Here is a 22,050-nt window from a genome sequence, read left to right as displayed (position 1 = left end):
AACAGCAATATAATGGAGGTGAAATCTAAAAAAAAGAAAGAGATTATTTGAATGATAGGGGCCAAAATGTACTAAGTTTAAAGAAAAAAATATTGTTAATTCAAATCACCAATTTGAACTTGTGGTAAAGAACATTTTGCTTTAGTCAATATAGGTAGATGAACTTTTCATATGGCTAATGTGACCTTTTGTGTGTTCACTCATGTAGTCATCAGCTGTTAAAGATGATGTGAAATGGCTTTTATTTCTTCCATATCTGGTATCAATTTTTCCATTTAGTATGATCGTGTGCAAAAATTAGTGATCCTTCTCATTCATTCTATGTCCTTCCCCCCATTTGCTTTGGATGTCGATTCATGTATTGCTTTTTCTATCTGGTTGTTGTAAAAGAAGGTGCAATTACTCCCTGGTGCACACCAGTACAATACAGTTTTATTCTCACAAGCGGAATCAGTTGAGATCCACTTTCTATCCTGCCAACAAGAGTGTCCTTTTCTTAAAATGTCGTTTTTAGCATTTCATTTTAAACCCCTTTTATATAAAAACATTTAATTTAAAATGTGCTCTTTTGTGAGCTGTTCTAGTCCTGTGACAGCATACGGCCTTTTGTTTGACCACTGTCCATCCTCACCAACATCCTATCAGATGTCCCCAGCTTTTTAAGACATTCGGAGCAAGATGACATTCGCACATCTCGCTGAAGCAGTTTTTTTGGCTGCATTAACTAAAATGTCAGTGTTTTAATGACGGCCTTCTTGGTCGGAGTAGACTAAGCTGACACAGGCTGCATTGTGTTTGAAAATGTAACTTAAACTTTAAGTAGATGGCATGCATATAAGCGGAGCAGGGTTAGTTTTCAGCACACAACATTAAACTGTTCTGTAAAATTTCAACATCAAGTTATATAAGGATTCCATAAAACTACTATATTCCGAGCGAAAACTACATGTCTTCGATTTCCTATGTAATTTCATTCTGCAGCTCTGGAAGGTAATGGAGCCGTTGAAGCATTACAATGTTTGGTTATGGCATTTGTGGGTGTGGATCAATTGATCCATTTTAAATTGATATTGACCCATTTCATCTGGATTCCGAAGGTCAAGATATTCCCAAAATATCATACTTCAGGCTCTCTGTGTAATCACACTCTTGTCATTTACTTAGTCAATGATGGAAAAGGCACATTCACAGAGAACAGTTGTAAAAACATGAAGTCATGTCTTAAAACACTTCCTGAACCTGACCTCTTACAACAGGGGTCGGGAACCTTTTTGGCTGAGAGAGCCAAGAAGCCAAATATTTAAAAATGTATTTCCGTACGAGCCATACAATATTTTTTTTAACACTGAACACAACTGCATTTTTAAGTAAGACCAACATTTCTAGAGAATAATATGTCTCTTATTCTTTGTAATAACATTGTTATTCTGAAGCTAACTGCAGAGGGGGAGTGGCCTGCGGGCCTGCAGCGATGCGGGGTGTTGCCAGGACTGGCCTCGAAATCAGCGACGGGTGCGTAGATGGCCCACCTGGGCCATGTTATCTAATCACCTTTCGCTCTGTTATAAGCAGCAGCCGGCAGGAGAGACGGGGTTGGAGCTGGAGCCAGAGCGTGAGCGAGAACGAAAGAGAAAAAGACAATTGCTGGAAAGCAACTGAGAGACTTATTGAAAAAGAAAACAATATTGTAACCCTGAAACAGGTTCTCATGTCAGTGTTGGTGGGCTGAAGAAGCCCCACACTAACCAATAATAAATAAATAACCTCTCACCATTAATGCAACTTCTTGAACATTAAAAAAAACATGAGAATGTTTTATATTTTGAACGTTATTTTTAACACTATTCATTACTTATGGTGTTAAGCATTGTCAGCTCAGATTTATCCGAGAGCCAGATGCAGTCATCAAAAGGGCCACATCTGGCTCTTGAGCCATAGGTTCCCTACCCCTGTCTTACAAGTTAAAGAGCTGTCAAATATAGCTCGGCATTTCAAATTGTTTTTGAAACTACACCTTTTTTTAAATTTGCCAGCTGGAATCTCAGGGCATTCGATCGATTGCAACTGGACTGTTTGTTTTGTCTTTGAAGATGTTTCGCCTCTCATCCAAGTAGTTTTCATCAGTTCATGCTCATATTAGTCTTACACTTAGGTTGGTCAGATATAGTCTTGCCAAACATTTGTACTCCAATACCAGGAGGGTGTACCTGGGTAAGGAGGGTTTCACCCTATCGTAGTAAGAAAAACAACTGTTGAGATTCAAACAAGCAATCCTACTGTCAATGCCAATGACAGTCGTTGAAGTGCAATTTCCCCCTAGTTAGTATTGAGGTATTGTTTGGCAGAACGATCACTGTGGATCGACCACTAATCGCCCAAAATAGTTGGAATCACCCACGTTAGCGTTCCATTCAGAATGGCAAACGGCACAAAGGAGCATTTGTGACCAGAATTTTTCTTAGTCTAGTCTTTTTGGAATAGTTGAAAGGACAGTGTTGTATGTGGGAGATAGGTGGTGTCGCAGACCACCTCCTTCTCTTCAGGGATGTTTTTTTAACCTTGACGTATATGGCTTCCCTCATTCCTCTTTCATACCAACCGTCCTCCTGTCCAGAATCTGTAAATTTGTTCTCAAAGGAGTGCTGATTTTCCTTGAGTTGCAGGTAGACAGCTGAGTCTCGGCCTGAATAGTTTGGCTTAGTGGTTGTTTTGTTTCTCCAATATATGAATCGGTGCATTCACCATTACACTGGATAGCATGTGCCAGATTGTTTTTGTGGGTGCAGTTAATAGCCTCCCAGGTGTGTGAAAGCGTCTGGCACCCTTATTGGCACAAGTGGGGGCGACTAAAACCCTAACTTATATGTATAATGAAACTACAGTTGTTAAAATTAAAACATTTCAAGGACAGGGCCAATTTCACAACCATTTAAATAATTGGCTTGTTCTAAAATAATAAGCAACCTTCCTCTTGCAGAACGGCCGTGCCAGCAACTTAAGGGTTCCAGGTTCGATTTCTGTTTCTGCCTTCCTAGTCACAGCTGGACAAGACCCTTTACCCACCTGCTTCCAGTGCCACCCACACTGGTTTAAATGTAGCCTAAAAATGTAGATAATAGGTTTCACTTTGAGTCACTACAGAAAAGTGCTATATAAATATAATTTCCTTCAGTTCTTTTGTAAGTATGTAAATACAATTACTTAAATTAGGCTGTATATTACATACTGGTGTCTCGGTTTTCGTACACGCTACTTTTTCTATGATATTGGGTTCCCAATTAAATTTTTTACCAAAAGGTTGTCTTAGTTCTTGTACGGTGAAACTTTGCATGTGCAGAAACAGACTAGTTTTCCCACATATCATTCGGTGAAATCAACATAACTAAAAAAGAATCGCACGTATCGTTGACTCTTTTTTTTAAACTGAGAATGACTGCAAAAAAAATAAGTGCCAACTAAAGTTAAAAGTGCTTATTCTGCTTGAGTAATTATTCTCCGTAAAATGTTTTTTATGTTAACATATTGGAGGTGTCTTGATCAGATTAATTAGATTTGATTTTATCCTTTATGGTAAAAAAAAAAAATGGGTTACCATATGTGTAACAGACTGGATGAGTTTGGTACTCACCACTTGTCCAAACAGGCCAAATTCACATAATTATGTTGTTAGTTCTCTCACATTTATAGCAGTACTGGTTTTATTTAACGTAAGACACAACAATAGTTTGGTTTCAGTTACATGTATTAAGTTATTAGTTGCCGGTAGGGATGGGAATTGTTGAGATTTCTCCGGTGGTAATTTCACTTTTGATTCCGCTTAATGGTTCGGTTCTTTACCGGAAGTCAGAGTTAGTTTGTGACAAACCCCAAGATGCAGAGAAGGAGGTAGGCATGGAGTGAGAAAACATGATTTAATCTTTAACACAAAAACAAAAACAAACAAAGGGTACAACAAAAAGCGCGCATGAGGCAAATAACAAACTTGGCTATGGACAAAAAAAAACTGGAAGCAGGGAACAAAAGACAGTAAGCTACACAAAGCTACCAAATATAGCTTACCTCTATGCTGCGACGACACGACACGACAGGAGCGACAATTCATGACAATAATCCAGCCCTGACTGGAGGACAAAAGCAGGTAAAAATAGGACCCGGGCTGATTGACACCAGGTGTGGCCAGGTGCCAATCAGCCGCAGCTAAGGGGAAACAGCGCTCAGGGAGATAGACAGGAAACCAACAAAATAAGAGCGCTGACAGGAAATACTACACACAGAGAAGAAAGAACTAGAACACAAACAAACTGTCAGGAGCAAGCCTGACACTGGATCTCTTATCAATTCTTATTTGTAAAAAATGAAAACAAATGGTGGATTAGCCTCAGTTTGGTTCAGTTTAGAGGTAAAATGACCTTAGAAAGCCTTCAGTGAGGTCACATGAATAGCAATATATTTTTTTCTAAATAAATGTAATAGATAAATATTTCTCTGTAGAATTTAACTAAATAAATCATATGCAATAGTATTTTGAGGGCCTTTTTTTTCCAACTCTCTAAAGACACATTATTATGGCCAACTGTTTTGAGGTTTAGAAGTATTCGGTTAATTTTTTCAGCCAACCTATATGCAACAGCTGAGCATTCTAGGTAGTATTGCATTGGAAGCTTTATAAAAAAGCAGAAGGGTTTAGATGTGAGGGCAATTTTGTTGAACCATTAATACGTGCTAACACAAAAACAAAAACAAGTCTGCTTTGTTTTATTAATTTAAGTAAGTATATTTTTTTGCTTTGTATAACTTAATAGTTTAAGTTGTTACTTTGAGTTTTTCCTCAGGGTTCCCGTGGGGCCTTGGTTAGGGGCATGGTCAATTTGACACTAATAGGTGACATCATGATCATTTTAATTTGCAATGATGCGTACATTTTCTTGAGAAAGGTTAAACAAATGTTTTATGTATGTTTCAAAACAAATCTGTATTATTAGTTATGTAATAATCAAATGTTTTTTCTTCAATTTTTCTTCTCTATTTTCATTAGTTGCTGCTCATTGTAACACAGGCTGCACTATATTCTGCCCTGGCCGAATGTTGGAATTAAATTTGCCAGATACGTTAAGTCCCTTTTGAATTAGAGATGAAAAAATAACTTGAGGTGGTATATTGATTCTCTCCACGATGAAGTTACTGTAAAACTGACCACACTAAGGAAAGTACATTACATACACATGGACTGCACATACATGTAGGAATCACTTGAAATTAATAATAGTTTAGAATAAACTAAAAATGAAGTTACACAGGATGAAGTTTAGCTCTAATACCGCTACTTAGGTTAGAGTCCATGTCAGATTTTTGTCACTGCGTCTCATTTTATTAACGCTGTGGCACAACATCACAGTCATCCGCCAGCTCTATTTTCCAAGATCAAATATTTCACACTCTATTCTCAGGCCCGCTGCGCACCGCATCGATAGATGCATCAGTTCTTTTTGTTGAATCCTGTCATCATAGTCTTTTGTTTATTCCTCTGAATGTGTAATTATCAACAAAGATGCGCTCACAACATGGAGACTGAAAAATAACCCGTTGCAGTGTCGCTGTGATCTTCTCTTCTTAGCCCAACTGATCATGCAAAGCTTGATGATCTCATGTTCAAATGCGTTAGTCCTATACTTTGATCAGCAGCACAAGATGCCCTGTTAAATCATGTACAAGAACATCAAGGTTTTTGTGTTAGCATAGAAGACGGTACACTGCCACCCGCAAGTAGAGGTTCTAACATTATAAGGAAAAAAAAAGTCTACATTTTGAGATATACAAATATGACACACGGGGATATATGCTACTCATTTTGACTCAGTAAATAGTTGGACAAGACACATGTTTTCGATTGAAAGTACAAAACCAATTTCCATCAAATGCTGTAGAGGGGGAGCACATGGATCAAGAAAGAGTCAATTAAGTTATAGTGAGGATATATCGATAGCGAAGGGCTGATACACATGGTTATTAAAGTTTGAGGGTCTATGACAGTGGTTCTCAAATGGGGGTGCGTGGACCCCTGGGGGTTCTTGAAGGTATGCCAAGGGGTATGTGAGATTTTTAAAAAATATTATAAAAATAGCAACAATTCAAAAATATATTTATTGAACAATACTTATACAAAATATGAATGCAAGTTCATAAACTTTGAAAAGAAATGCAACAATGCAATATTCAGTGTTGACAGCTAGATTTTTTTGTGGACATGTTCCATAAATAATGATGTTAAAGATTAATTTTTTTGTGAAGAAATGTTTAGAATTAAGTTCATGAATCCAGATGGATTTCTATTACAATCCCCAAAGAGGGCACTTTGAGTTGATGATTACTTCTATGTGTAGAAATCTTTATTTATAATTAAATAAATGATAAATGGGTTGTACTTGTATAGCACTTTTCTACCTTCAAGGTACTCAAAGCGCTTTGACACTACTTCCACATTTACCCATTCACACACACATTCACACACTGATGGAGGGAGCTGCCATGCAAGGCGCCAACCAGCACCCATCAGGAGCAAGGGTGAAGTGTCTTGCTCAGGACACAACGGACGTGACGAGGCTGGTTCTGGGTGGGATTTGAACCAGTGACCCTCGGGTTGCGCACAGCCACTCTCCCACTGCGCCACGCCGTCCCAAATTGAATAATTGAATAACTTGTTTATTTTTCAGCAATTTTTTTATTTTTATATCTTTTTTTCCAAATAGTTAAAAAAAGACCACTACAAATGAGCAATCTTTTGCACTGTTATACAATTTCATAAATCAGAAACTGATGACATAGTGCTGTATTTTACTTCTTTATCTCTTGTTTTCAACCAAAAATGCTTTGCTCTGATTAGGGGGTACTTGAATATAAAAAAATGTTCACAGGGGGTACATCACTGAAAAAAGGTTGAGAACCACTGCTAATGTTGAAAAAGCCTTATTGGACCAAAAATACAAAAAAAAAAAAATCTAATAATTAAAAGCCTCATGTAAGTGTTATAATGAAGGCAACACATGATGTAAGTGTTTATATTAGCTATAACAGCCCATTATCAAAATGACTATGTGTCACAGGCTGCTGCAAATCTTTGCTGACCTAAATGTTTAAATTTAATATTTACTCTACACATTAGTAAAACGGAGAATTCTCAGAAGGTGAGATAAGATAAGAATGGCCAAAAGTATAGATGTGTGTCTTCAAGTTAAAGGAAATGGCAGGTTGTTTTCTTATAATAGATTTATTACAGTCTTTGGCAAGTTGAGTAACGTTCGCTGTGGTCTATAACCGCACACAAACAACTCAGCCAATATGACATACAAATAATATGTCATGGGACAGTGGTTCTCAACCTTTTTAAAGTGATGTACCCCCTGCGAACATTTTTTTAATTCAAGTACCCCCTAATCAGAGCAATGCATGTTTGATGAAAAAAAAGAGATAAAGAAGTAAAATACAGCACTATGTCATCAGTTTCTGATTTATTACATTGTATAACAGTGCAAAATATTGCTCATTTGTAGTGGTCTTTCTTGAACTCTTTGGAAAAAAAGATATAAAAATAACTAAAAACTTGTTGAAAAATAAACAAGTGATTCATTTCTAAATAAAGATTTCTACACATAGAAGTAATCATCAACTTAAAGTGCCCTCTTTGTGGATTGTAATAGAGATCCATCTGGATTCATGAACTTAATTCTAAACATTTCTTCACAAAAAATAAATCTTTAACATCAATATTTATGGAACATGTCCACAAAAAAATCTAGCTGTCAACACTGAATATTGCATTGTTGCATTTATTTTCACAGTTTATGAACTTACATTCCTATTTTGTTGAAGTATTATTCAATAAATAAATTTATAAAGGATTTTTGAATTGTTGCTATTTTTAGAGTATTTAAAAAAAAAATCTCACGTACCCCTTGGCATACCTTCAAGTACCCCCAAGGGTACGCATACCCCAATTTGAGAACCACTGTCATGAGACATCCATCCATCCATCTATTTTCTACCGCTTGTCCCTTTCAGGGTGGCGGGGGGTGCATCCAGATATGATTTAAATACACAGAGGACATAAGTAAAGGGAATTAAATGAGCTCAAATATACCTACAAATAAGGCATAGTGATGCAATATGTACCTACAGCTAGTCTAAATAGCATGTTAGCATCGATTAGCTTGCAGTCATGCACTGACCACATGCCTGATTAGTGCTCCAACAAGTCAATAACATCAACAAAGCTCACCTTTGTGTATTCACACACAGTACAAGAAGTTTGATGGACAAAATGAGACAAAGAAGGAGTGGCATTAAAAGTTGTACTTGTAAACAAACTAAAGTCTGTTCAAGGATCTCCAAATTTAGTAGGACACAACGAGGCTCGCCAAATACTCTCATAGGTGAAAATGTTCAACATAAACAGTGGGATTTCCAATAATTAGGGAGGTTTATTTTTGTCATTTTTTGTCCTACAAAAGCCATATAAAAAAACAAAAGGTATTATTTTTCTGGAAATGAATACAAAAATAATTTTTCAACTCAATATTAACAATATTGTTGCAAATTCTGCACAAAATAAACAAAAAAAAACAAGTCATAGCTATTTTTGAAAATGAGTAAACAGATACAGCTGACAAAGAGACCAATGTTTACATGTTTAAAACACGTTCAATGTTACCATGTCAGATTTATAAAAATGCACAACCACTTGCTCTTTTTTTCTGTGTATTGTGAATCACAGACCGAACTGTCATCTGACTTGATGAACTTAACATGGAAATTGTTTTAAGTTGTTGCAGATGTTATCGCTGCTAATTTTATCCATCTGCTTTGATAATGAGGTAAATAACTTAACAGTGTGTTGTATGGATAAATAGTATCAAGTTGTCAATAGTAAAGTTGTTTTTGTCACCCGGTAGGTCATGATAGCAAATAATTGAGAAGCACTGTGCAAGGCCATTCGTACTGTGCTGGACTTCGGCGTGATTGGCTTGCACTCCGCATTCTTGCTTTGACCCATTTGCTTGTGTAATCACTTCCAGCATCCTGACTTGCTGATCATTTCTATTAGGGAATGCGAAGGCTGTCATTAATTACTAGTCAGAGAAGCGATAAACTCGCAATAATTAAATCATGTTATTATGCCAGTGTTATTTTGATAGCAGTTTTAATTTGGATTTAGTCATGTAAACACGGTCTAGCTCCAGCCTGTCTTGCTGATTGTATTGTACCATATGTCCCGGCAAGAAATCTGTGTTCAAAGGACTCCGGCTTATTAGTGATTCCCAAAGCCCCAAAAAAGTCTGCGGGCTATAGAGCGTTTTCATTTCGGGCTCCAGTTGTCTGGAATGCCCTCCCGGTAACAGTTCGAGATGCCACCTCAGTAGAAGCATTTAAGTCTCACCTTAAAACTAATTTGTATACTCTAGCCTTTAAATAGACTCCCTTTTTAGACCAGTTGATCTGCCGTTTCTATTCTTTTTCTCCTATGTCCCACTCTCCCTTTGGATCCATTATGGATTGAACTTTCACAGTATCATGTTAGACCCGCTCGACATCCATTGCTTACGTCCTCTCCAAGGTTCTCATAGTCATCATTGTCACCGACGTCCCACTGGGTGTGAGTTTTCCTTGCCCTTATGTGGGCCTACCGAGGATGTCGTAGTGGTTTGTGTTGTGGTTTTTGCAGCCCTTTGAGACACTAGTGATTTAGGGCTATATAAGTAAACATTGATTGATTGATTGATGTGTTTTGATGAAAATACCTATTAGTTTTAGTCATCTAAATTGGTGGTCCCCAACCACCGGGACATGGCCCGGTTTGTACCGGGCCGCAGAATAATTTTTTATTCATTTTTATTAAAAAAAAAAAATAAATAATAAAAATATATATATATATTTTTTTTACTTAAATCAACATAAAAAACACAATATACACTTACAATTAGTGCACCAACCACAAAAACCTCCTTTTTTCATGCCAAAAACGTTCCTTTTTCATGACAAAAAAAAAAGTATCTAATTGGCTCTCCTTCGTAACTCAAACCAGGTACCTCTCTTGTGCGTTGTAATAGTTATAACTCTGTATATTACAATTAGAGCTGGGCGATATGGCCTTTTTTTAATATCTCAATATTTTTTAGGCCATATCGCGATACACGATATATATCTTGATGTTTTTCCTAAGCCTTGAATTAACACATGCATATAATCACAGCAGTATGATGATTCTATGTGTCTACATTAAAACATTCTTGTTCATACTGCATTAACATATGCTCATTTTAAACTTTCATGCAGAGAGAGAAACCAAAACTAAGTCAATTGACCAAAACTGTATTTATTAAACAGTTAACAAGCATCTGCACAAACATTCATGTCATTTCCAAAACAGAAAGTGCAAGATTGTCAAAGACATTTTAAGACAAGCTATCGGTGCGCTTTTGTGCATGATGTCACTAAGATGACATATCAAAACAACATTAAATTAAAGTGCACTTTTTGTACAGAACGCCACTACAATAGTTTAAAACAAATAAAGTGCACTTTTGTGCATGATGTCACACAAGATATTTCAATAACTGTCAAATAAAAATGAGCTGCATAATAGGAGATCAAATAGTGTTCGTCCTTTGTTCGTCTGAAATATTTACGTCATACTCTTAGCAAAATTATAATATGATTAACGTTATTCTTTTAAGAATAGATATGGATTTTACTTTTTTTTAAATCATTTTCAAAGAACTAAATGAGTAGCTTCCTCTGGGAAGCAATACTTCTGTCTTGAAAAAAATACTTACGGTAACAAACATGTAGCATTGCACATTGCATGCAAATAAAAAAAAAAATCTCCAATATCTATTTGCCATCCATTTCACCGGTCATCCATGGGGGGATCTCCACATCTGCGGTCCCTTCCAAGGTTTGTCGTTGTTCCCATTGGGTTGAGTTTTTCTTGTCCTGATGTGGCATCTGAGCCGAGGAGGCCGTCGTGGCTTGTGCAGCCCTTTGAGATCTTTGTGATTAAGGGCTATGTAAGTAAACTTATATTGTTCGATTGAACATTGAGATTAATAAAGTGCAAACTTAAAACTTTTGTCTTGAATAAAAAAACGTTTAAAAAAAAAAAAAGGATTTTACATCGTACGGAAATACATAACTAAAGTTAAACATTGAGAAGACTATAGTTTCAGTAAGTGGATAAACGCGGAATTTGCTTCAGTAATCGTTTCCAACTGTTTTTCTTTGTCATCATACAATTTACATGGTGTAAATTATTCCACCACAGTAAGGTATTTGTTTGTGGTTGCGGTCTTGTTTGGCTCGTAAAGCGTTGCATTTCTGGAAACCTCTGTTTCAGATCCAGGAATAAGTTTGTGATCCTTTTTTTTAAACATACTTTGCAGCATGTAGTATTTTTTACATGTCTGTTGCTACAAAACAAATCTACTGACAACATTTTTCTTTCAGACAAACGTCTCACTTGTGTTAGCATTAGCATTAGCCATGTTTTTCTAGGTATTCCGCTAAGGAGATGTAGGGTAGGGCGGAAGCTACGGAAGCTTCTGGGGGCACCAAGTATGCCTGAGTAAGAGGAGATTCTGTTTTTAAAATCGTCTGCAGGCAACAAAGAAATGTAATTTCTCCATAAAATCAATATATCACCCAGGATATGTCCCAAACATCTACAAGACTAAATTACATATGAATGGATTTAGTTTTTGTCAACATTTTTGTCCCATTTTTATTTTTGTATTAATCACCTTAGCAAATGTGTCTTTGCTTCGATTAGTTATTGTCTGATTTAAGTCAAGGTAAAATTAGTTATTGATGATATGTAAGACTAAAACTATTGGTCAAAAAAATAACTGTATTATGCACACGAATGTAGTCGTAAGTATGCCATGGGTTAATTATTTTAGGTTATTGCTAGGGATGTCCGATAATGGCTTTTTTCCCGATATCCGATATTCCGATATTGTCCAACTCTTAATTACCGATTCCGATATCAACCGATACCGATATATACAGTCATGGAATTAACACATTATTATGCCTAATTTTGTTGTGATGCCCTGCTGGATGCATTAAACATTGTAACAAGGTTTTCAAAAATACATCAACTCAAGTTATGGAAAAAAAATGCCAACATGGCACTGCCATATTTATTATTGAAGTCACAAAGTGCATTATTTTTTTTTAACATGCCTCAAAACAGCAGTTTGGAATTTGGGACATGCTCTCCCTGAAAGAACATGAGGAGGTTGAGGTGGGCGGAGTTGTGGGGGTTAGTGGGGGGTGTATATTGTAGCGTCCCAGAAAAGTTAGTGCTGCAAGGGGTTCTGGGTATTTGTTCTGTTGTGTTTATGTTGTGTTACGGTGCGGATGTTCTCCCGAAATGTGTTTGTTATTCTTGTTTGGTGTGGGTTCACAGTGTGGCGCATATTTGTAGCAGTGTTAAAGTTATTAAAAGGTCACCCTCAGTGTGACCCGTATGGCTGTTGATCAAGTATGCGTTGCATTCACTTGTGTGTGTGAAAAGCTGTAGATATTAAGTGCCTGGGCCGGCACGCAAAGGCAGTGCCTTTAAGGTTTATTAGCGCTCTGTACTTCTCCCCATGTATGTGTAAACAGTGGCTTTTTAAAAAGTCATGAATTTTACTTTTTTAAACAGATACCGATATTTTTGAAACTGGTTACTGAGCATTTCCGATATTACATTTTAAAGCATTTATCGGCCGATAATATTGGCAGTCCGATATTATCGGACATCTCTAGTTATGGCTACTTAGAAATGTGTCGATTACTTTGCCAAATAACTGATATTGGCAATGATCATTTTATGGCTGCTACTTTGCACACATGCATCTGCAAAGTAATGCAGCAAAAATGATTCTGCAAAGTTATAGGGTGTGCACACTGGACACTCATGCAACCATCACCCCCTAATGTTTTTATGATTTATTTTTGAAATTATAGATACCGACTGTGCCTAATTTATCCAAATACAATTGTCCGTTAATGCCCCACTGCGCTTTTGACAATGAATAATATAAACATACATTATAGAATGCAGAAGTGAGCTCATAGTTAAAGGTTCAGGCTGATTCATTGACTTTGACGATAAAATTGTAATGAGCTTTAAAATGTGAGAACCCTGCTGACGCTGCAGAGTCATTTATCACGCATCTGCTGTCAGAGTCCAATCCTCACACACGTGTGAGAATTCAGTCAATAGAGTCAGCACCGAGAAGATGATCTTTGTGACTTGCCAATAATTCATTCATCAAACAGCAAAAGATCGAATATGCCAATAGCAGCATACTTTGACTGTAAAAATCCATCCATCCATCCATCCATTTTCTACCGCTTATTCCCTTTTGGGGTCGCGGGGGGCGCTGGCGCCTATCTCAGCTACAATCGGGCGGAAGGCGGGGTACACCCTGGACAAGTCGCCACCCCATCGCAAAAATGTGAGGCATTATTGTCCTTGTCTCTCATGCAGCAGAAGGAAGTATGGCACTTTTACTTCTGTCTAAACATTTTTATGTTACTTTTATGCAACATGACTGTTTAAGCTGTGACTGTACATACAAGTATTTTTGAAGCTTTTGCACCAACATGTATGGACAATTTAGAGTTTTTGAGATGAGACCATCGCACTGCCCTTTGTTTGCCCTATAATGTAGTTTACCTTAGTGTTTGTTAGTAATCCGTTCCAAAATGTCAAACTAAGACTGAATCGTATGAAAACCAAAGAAAATGTTCCCTAAGATAGGCTGAGCGTATTCTGAAATCCCAAAAAGAGGATACATATATGCGTGCTAAGGCCAGGACGAGGTGAAAATTTGTCAATGATACTCGAACTTGCTTTATAAATATATTTATTTAAATAAAGCATTTTTTTCTCTTCTGTTGACAGCAGTGTTAGCACTAGGAATTTTCAGAATGGGGCCCTGGGACCCCATCAAGTCATAAAAATGGGGTCCCACAGTACATTTTTGGGGTCCCACTTTTTTGTAAGCAGTTTGAAAAAAATATATAAACATATGCATTATCCTGTTGTATCTCACTTTCTACATTGTGTTTTGGAAAAAGGCTGTCATAAACGTTACTTAATTCATTAAAAAAAAAGAAAAAAGTAAAATTTGAAGACAAAAATGTATTCAGTTATAAACATTCATTCACTTTCTTCTTTCCTTCATGGATCAGAACTTTACCGCTGACGCTAGTTTTTTCTATGTTGGTATTTAATAAGTTGTAGGTGTATTTATTTCAGTATAAAAGTGTAAAAAGTATTTATGAAAAAAAAATGATGAAATGATGATAATGGTGTGCCAGGGCATACATACATTTTATATTTAACGCTTAAATGCCTCATTTCAAAATGTTTTGTTTTTTTTTTAATGTTTTTTTTTTGTTTGTTTGTTTTCCGCCCTTTTTATGTCAAACAAAACTATGTATTTAATGGCAAACACACAAAATATGCAAAATCTTCCACCAAAAATGTTTTTCAAAGTGGAATATTTGATGTGAAGTAATCGTAACCTTGGATAGGTCAAAAATTATTATTATTGCTTTCGGTCCTCTAGTCATCATTGTCACTGTCACCGACGTCCCATTGGGTGTGAGTTTTTCCTTGCCCTTATGTGGGCTCTACCGAGTATGTCATTGTGGTTTGTGCAGCCCTTTGAGACACTTGTGATTCAGGGCTATATAAATAAACATTGATTGCTTGATTGAAAAACCTTTTCTTTTAACAACACTCAATAAACGTTTAGGAATTGAGGAAACTAATTTTTGAAGCTTTGAAAGTGGACTTCTTTCCCATTCTTGTTTTATGTAGAGCTTCAGTTGTTCAACAGTCCGGGGTCTCCGCTGTCGTATTTTACGCTTCATAATGCGCCACACATTTTCGATGGGAGGCAGGTTTGGACTGCAGGCAGGCCAGGAAAGTACCCGCACTCTTTTTTTTTTTTCACGAAGCCACGCGCATGCTAAATGTGGCTTGGCATTGTGTTGCTGAAATAAGCAGGGGCGTCCATGAAAAAGACGGCGCTTAGATGGCAGCATATGTTGTTCCAAAACCTGTATGTACCTTTCAGCATTAATGGAGCCTTCACAGATGTGTAAGTTACCCATGCCTTGGGCACTAATGCACCCCCATACCATCACAGATGCTGGCTTTTGAACTTTGCGTCGATAACAGTCTGGATGGTTCGCTTCCCCTTTGGTCCGGATGACACAATGTCGAATATTTCTAAAAACAATTTGAAATGTGGATTCGTCAGACCACAGAACAATTTTCCACTTTGCATCAGTCCATCTTAGATGATCTCAGGCCCAGAGAAGCTGGCGGCGCTTCTGGATGTTGTTGATAAATGGCTTTCGCTTTGCATAGTAGAGCTTTAACTTGCACTTACAGATCTAGTGACGAACTGTATTTAGTGACAGTAGTCCTCTGACGTGTTCCTGAGCCCATGTGGTGATATCCTTTAGAGATTGATGTCGCTTTTTGATACAGTGCCGTCTGAGGGATCAAAGGTCACGGTCATTCAATGTTGGTTTCCGGCCATGCCGCTTACGTGGAGTGATTTCTCCAGATTCTCCGAACCTTTTGATGATATTATGGACTGTAGATGTTGAAATCCCTAAATTTCTTGCAATTGCACATTGAGAGAAACGTTGTTCTTAAACTGTTTGACTATTTGCTCACGCAGTTGTGGACAAAGGGGTGTACCTCGCCCGATCTTTTCTTGTGAAAGACTGAGCATTTTATGGGAAGCTGTTTTTATACCCAACCATGGCACCCACCTGTTCCCAATTAGCCTGCACACCTGTGTTTGATGAGCATTCCTCATCTTCATCAGTATTTATTGCCACCTTTCCCAACTTCTTAGTCACGTTTTGCTGGCATCAAATTCTAAAGTTAATGATTATTTGCAAAAAAAAAAAATGTTTTATCAGTTTGAACATCAAATATGTTGTCTTTGTAGCATATTCAACTGAATATGGGTTGAAAAGGATTTGCAAATCATTGTATTCCGTTTATATTTACATCTAACCTAATTTCCCAACTCATATGAAAACGGGTTTTGTACATGAATAGCTTTACAAACCATTTATAAAATATATGAAGAGGTGAAGTGAGCAATGTCAGGTTTAAGTAATCTTTCAGATAATAAGCATCATATCTGGAGTCATAAAAGGGCATGTGAAATTAAACTATACACTTTTCTCCCTTTCCCCAGCAGCCTGCCTATCATGATGGTGAATAGGCAGCACTTGCCCACATATCTAATTAAAATCAAACCTGCTTCTCCTCGTCTTTGGCGGTATTCGCTGTGACAGTTCTACTTGTTGAAGGTAATAGGCGCTTTCTGAAGAAGACAGCACATCGCTCCTGGGGCTCTACTTTTACTTTGACATAGATACAGTATGGAAAAGAAGCAATATTCTGTAGGTGAAACTGCACAACCTGTAACATAATATTCCAATGTTGGCTACTGTCAGGTAGCCTGTAAGACATCCATCCATCCATCTTCTTCCGCTTAAATATTCCACTAAGAAAAATATTTTTGGTCGAAGATTTTGCAAATTTGGTAAATAAATAACCAAAAAAGTCATATTTTGGTGTATTTTTACTGTACTGAAAATGAACCGAACCGTGACCTCTAAACTGAGGTACGTACTGAACCAAAATGTTTGTGTACCGTAACACCCCTAATATATATACCGGTGTATATATAAAACACTTTACCAACCGGCTCCCAGTCCCACTCACATTGGTTTAAATTTAACTTAGATATTGTGTTTCACTATGTAAAAGGAATTTGAGTCACATTTCTCTTGTCTTTGGGCAAAACACTTTACCCACCTGCTCCCAGTGCCACCCACACTGGTTTAAATGTAACTTAGATATTGGGTCTCACTATGTAAAATCGCTTTGAGTCACTAGAGAAAAGCGCTATGTAAGTATAATTCACTTCACGTAGCTAGAGTATTAAAAAAATCTGTAAATGACTTTCTAATTACGATTTCCAACATGCTCCCATTGAATACATTATTAGCTGACTTTTGCTAATGTGTATTTATGATTTAGAATGCATTCTTGTCTTACATAGGGTTTGTAGATGATGGACAGAATAAAAAAATGCAGTCCCCATTTAAACTTGAAGATGCTTATTTACCACCTGCTCAGTGGCCTTTTGGATTGAGTGTCCGCCCTGAGACCGGAAGGTCGTGAGTTCAAACCCCGGCGGGGTCATACCAAAGACTATAAAAAATGGGACCCATTGCCTCCCTATTTGGCACTCAGCATCAAGGGTTGGAATTGGGGGTAAAATAACCCAAATTATTCCCGAGCGTGGCCACCACTGCTGCTCACTGCTCTCTCATCTCCCAGGGGGTGAACATGGGGATGGGTCAAATGCAGAGGATATTTTCACCACACCTAGTGTGTGTGATAACTTATGAACCAAAAAACATCACAGAATTCTCTTAAAATAAATGTGTAGTCCAATAGCTTTTCCCAGCACTATTTGTGTTGAGTTTGGATATAATAAATAAATGGGTTGTACTTGTATAGCGCTTTTCTACCTTCAAGGTACTCAAAGCGCTTTGACACTACTTCCACATTTACCCATTCACACACACATTCACACACTGATGGAGGGAGCTGCCATGCAAGGCGCCAACCAGCACCCATCAGGAGCAAGGGTGAAGTGTCTTGCTCAGGACACAACGGACGTGACGAGGTTGGTTCTAGGTGGGATTTGAACCAGTGACCCTCGGGTTGCGCACGGCCACTCTCCCACTGTGCCACGCCGTCCCTATGTAACAAAAGCCAATGCCTCAGGGTAAATTTAGGTGGCAACAACCAGGTTTGTTTTTAATTTTTGTCATGTTCTGTTTTGTTTTTGACTCCATCAGTTCCTGTTTTTGCGCACTCTTGTTTGTTTTTGTCACCATGACGACCAATTCGTTTTCACCAGTCATGTCACGCACCTGGTTCATTTGGACTCATGCACCTGTTAATCACCACATCATTTAAGCCTGTAGTTGCCAGGCAGTCAGCCTGGGGACATCAGTTTCTACTCATCTTCTACACACCCTTGCTCCATGCTGATGATCCATGCTCTTTTCTCATTCCCCGTATGTTTTGTTATTCATGCCATAGTTTGCAAGTTTGGTTTTATGTCCATAGTTTATGTTGTAGTAGTTTTGTTTCATAGCCAAGTGTTTGTTACTCCTCTGTGAGCACCTTTCGTTTGTTCCTTTTTTGAGTTAAGATTAGTATATGTCGTTACCTTCACATCATGCCCGATCCCGTCGATTTGCACCACGGGAAAACAAACCGCCCCACGGTCCATGACTTGATAATTATAAGGACAAACAGCTCCAGCATCCTTCAGTAATAATATCATGTACAATACCTCAGTTCCATATAGCATCACTTTAACGGTCTACTGAAATTAGATCTTCTTATTTAAATGGGGATAGCAGGTCCATTCTATGTGTCATACTTGATCATTGCGCAATATTGCCATATTCTTGCTGAAATGATTTACTAGAGAACATCGACGATAAAGTTCGCAACTTTTGGTCGCTAATAAAAAAGCCTTGCCTGTACCGGAAGTAGCAGACGATGTGCGCGTGACGTCACGGGTTGTGGAGCTCCTCACATCCTCACATTGTTTACAATCATAGCCAGCAGCAGCATGAGCGATTCGGACTGAGAAAGCGATGATTTCCCTATTAATTTGAGCGAGGATGAAAGATTTGTGGATGAGGAAAGTTAGAGTCAATAATAAAGAAAAGAAAAAAAGACAGGGCACATTTACTAGGATAATTCTGGAAAATCCCTTATCTGCTTATTGTGTTACTAGTGTTGTAGTGAGATTATACTGTCGCACCTGAAAGTCGGAGGGGTGTGGTGACCGCCAGTGTCTCTTAGGGAAGCCACGCAGTTGCTTCTTTGACAGGTGCACGAGGAACGACGCAAGCTCTGTTCATGTCTACGGTAAGAGCCGACTTATTACCACAATTTTCTCACCAAAACCTGCCGGTTGACATGCGGTCGGGAACCATGTTCGCTTGACCGCTCTGTTCCATAGTAAAGCTTCACCTTCGGGAATGTAAACAAGGAAACACCGGCAGTGTTTCTGTTGGTAAAGGCGCCCACAATACACCGCTTCCCACCTACATCTTTCTTCTTTGACGTCTCCATTATTAAATGAACAAATTGCAAAAGATTCAGCTACACAGATGTCCAGAATACTGTGGAATTATGCGATTAAAGAAGACTACTTATGGCTGGGATCGGGCTGGAAAAAAATGTCTGCTACAACCCGAGACGTCACGCTCATGTTTTCAACAGGATATTTCGCACGAAATTCAAAATTGCCATTTAGTCAACTAAAAAGGCCGTATTGGCATGTGTTGCAATGTTAATATTTCATCATTGATATATAAACTATCAGACTGCGTGGTCGGTAGTAGTGGGTTTCAGTAGGCCTTTCAACATTACAAAGGAAGCCTTCACAGCCTCCCATTCCCACTGGAAAACAAACATTCCCTTTAATAGCAATCAAAAACTATTTTTGCGACACAACTCACGCTGATCTGTACGCTCGGATTCTTGTCTCAGCACCAAAGTGGGAGGTCAAGCGTCTCTGTTTTTCAAATTGTTGTGCCGTGTGGCAGGCTGAGAAAAAACACGCCGAATCCGCTTGTCTTTAACTACAAACGTGAATGTTATCCGTCAGAAGCATGACAAGCGTGCGGTCATTTACCTTCCTTGTGCGGTGTTCTTTTTTACTACACGGAGCGCCTGAATAGGCCAAGACTGCCTCGTTTGTTCTGCACCATTTACATGTGTCATGTTGTCATTCCACTAAAGCATCAACCGGCCTCCGCGGAGGTATGGAATCATTTTCTCTCTTTTTTTTTTTTTCTCTCGCCTTAGGAAACATCAACGACTGCTCGCTCCACTACTACTTCTTTCTCCTGGCGGGGATTCAGGGCGTCACCCTCCTCATCTTCCTTATCGTCTCTGTCAAGTATGACAAGCAGAGGGGCAGGGCAGGAAGCCAAAGGCAAAGACACATCTCATCATGACCCTGACGTGACCAAGATTACCTGCCTGCTTCCTGTCCAGCCACTCCAAAAAGAAGTCTTGTAAATACAGTGGGGCAAAAAAGTATTTAGTCAGCCACCGATTGTGCAAGTTCTTCCACTTAAAATGATGACAGAGGTCTGTAATTTTCATCATAGGTACACTTCAACTGTGAGAGACAGAATGTGAAAAAAAAATCCATGAATTCACATTGTAGGAATTTTAAATAATTTATTTGTAAAAAATGATGGTGGAAAATAAGTATTTAGTCAACCATTCAAAGCTCTCACTGATGGAAGGAGGTTTTGGCTCAAAATCTCACGATACATGGCCCCATTCATTCTTTCCTTAACACGGATCAATCGTCCTGTCCCCTTAGCAGAAAAACAGCCCCAAAGCATGATGTTTCCCCTCCCCATGCTTTACAGTTGGTATGGTGTTCTTGGGATGCAACTCAGTATTCTTCTTCCTCCAAACACGACGAGTTGAGTTTGTACCAAAATGGATACATGGATGATACAGCAGAGGATTGGGAGAATGTCATGTGGTCAGAACTTTTATGCATAAACTCAACTCGGCGTGTTTGGAAGAAGAAGAATACTGAGTTGCATCCCAAGAACACTATACCTACTGTGAAGCATGAGGGTAGAAACCCCATGCTTTGGGTCTGTTTTTCTGCTAAGTATTCAGGACGATTGATCCGTGTTAAGGAAAGAATAAATGAGGCCATGTATCGTGAGATTTTGAGCCAAAACCTCCTTCCATCAGTGAGAGCTTTGAATGGTTGACCGAATACTTGTTTTCCACCGTAATTTACAAATAAATTATTTAAAATTCCTACAATGTAAATTCCTGGATTTTTTTTCCACATTCTGTCTCTCACAGTTGAAGTGTACCTATGATGAAAATTACAGACCTCTGTCATCATTTTAAGTGGGAGAACTTGCACAATCGGTGGCGGACTAAATACTGTTTTGCCCCACTGTAGGTACTTATTAATCAAAGCAAAAAGTTCTGCCCTCGCTCAAATTACTGAGGGTTCCGTTTTTTCTCTTTGAATGATTTTATAAGACCGCGTGGCTGGAAAATGGACACAAATGCCTACATTTGCACTAGACCTGCGATGGTGCCAGAAGGTATCTATATGTTTTTATTCTATCTTTAATCTGTTGTTTCTAACCACTTCTATTGCCAACCGTGAAACAGCAGGATTTAGTCCAGTTGAGGTAATTTATTATAAACGTACATCCATTTGGAGTTGTGCTAAATGTACTGTATTATTTCTTACCACAGTTACTGTTGGAGGTCAATCGGAGACATCAACAGTATGTTGGCCTTAAAATGTGCTACTTTTTTTTTTTTAACTGTACTACGCTGAATAGTACTGTAGTGGATTTTAATCTCGATAAGGAGAGACTGAGGGCAACAACCTACACTCCAATGACAAATGGTTGAACCGGCTAGAAACTCTTAGAAATCATCTATGGTGGTGAATTACAATAATATGTACATTATGGACTTAAGTGTATCTCAGTTATTTAGAAAATTGTGTACATATTACCGTATTTTTCAGACTGTAAGTCACATTTTTTTTCATAGTTTGGCCGGGGGTGCGACATATACTCCGGAGCGACTTATGTGTGAAATTATTAACACATTACCGTAAAATATCAAATAATATTATTTATCTCATTCGCGGAAGAGACGAAGAAAATGTCAGCTATCATCACATATTGATTGATTGAAACTTTTATTAGTAGATTGCACATATTCCGTACAATTGACCACTAAATGGTAACACCCGAATAACTTTTTCAACTTGTCCACGTAAATCAATTCATACACGTCAACCAATAAGAATTCGGCGGGGGAGGGTCGTAGCAGAAGTGCATTGTGGGTCATGGAAT

At 38.1% G+C, this 22,050-nt stretch overlaps 1 protein-coding gene across 2 annotated transcripts in view; it reads left to right on the top strand.

Moving 5' to 3' along the window:
- slc15a4 (solute carrier family 15 member 4) overlaps positions 1–20,286 on the top strand; it is an 89,876-nt gene extending 69,590 nt beyond the window's left edge. The window contains exon 9 of one of the 2 annotated variants that reach the window (XM_061906887.1): positions 19,994–20,286. In XM_061906887.1, the coding sequence (XP_061762871.1) occupies positions 19,994–20,145 (152 nt within the window). In that variant the 3' untranslated portion in view covers positions 20,146–20,286. Of the gene's footprint in view, positions 1–1,572; positions 1,718–19,993 lie in introns of those variants that run through there. The other variant, XM_061906888.1, reaches the window with a different exon arrangement.
- The last annotated feature ends 1,764 nt before the right edge of the window (positions 20,287–22,050 follow it).

The sequence above is a fragment of the Nerophis ophidion genome, linkage group LG07 (genome assembly GCF_033978795.1).
Source record: "Nerophis ophidion isolate RoL-2023_Sa linkage group LG07, RoL_Noph_v1.0, whole genome shotgun sequence".
Classification (NCBI taxonomy): domain Eukaryota; kingdom Metazoa; phylum Chordata; class Actinopteri; order Syngnathiformes; family Syngnathidae; genus Nerophis; species Nerophis ophidion.
Note: the sequence above shows the minus strand (reverse complement) of the source record. Positions and strands in the feature narration are given on the sequence as shown.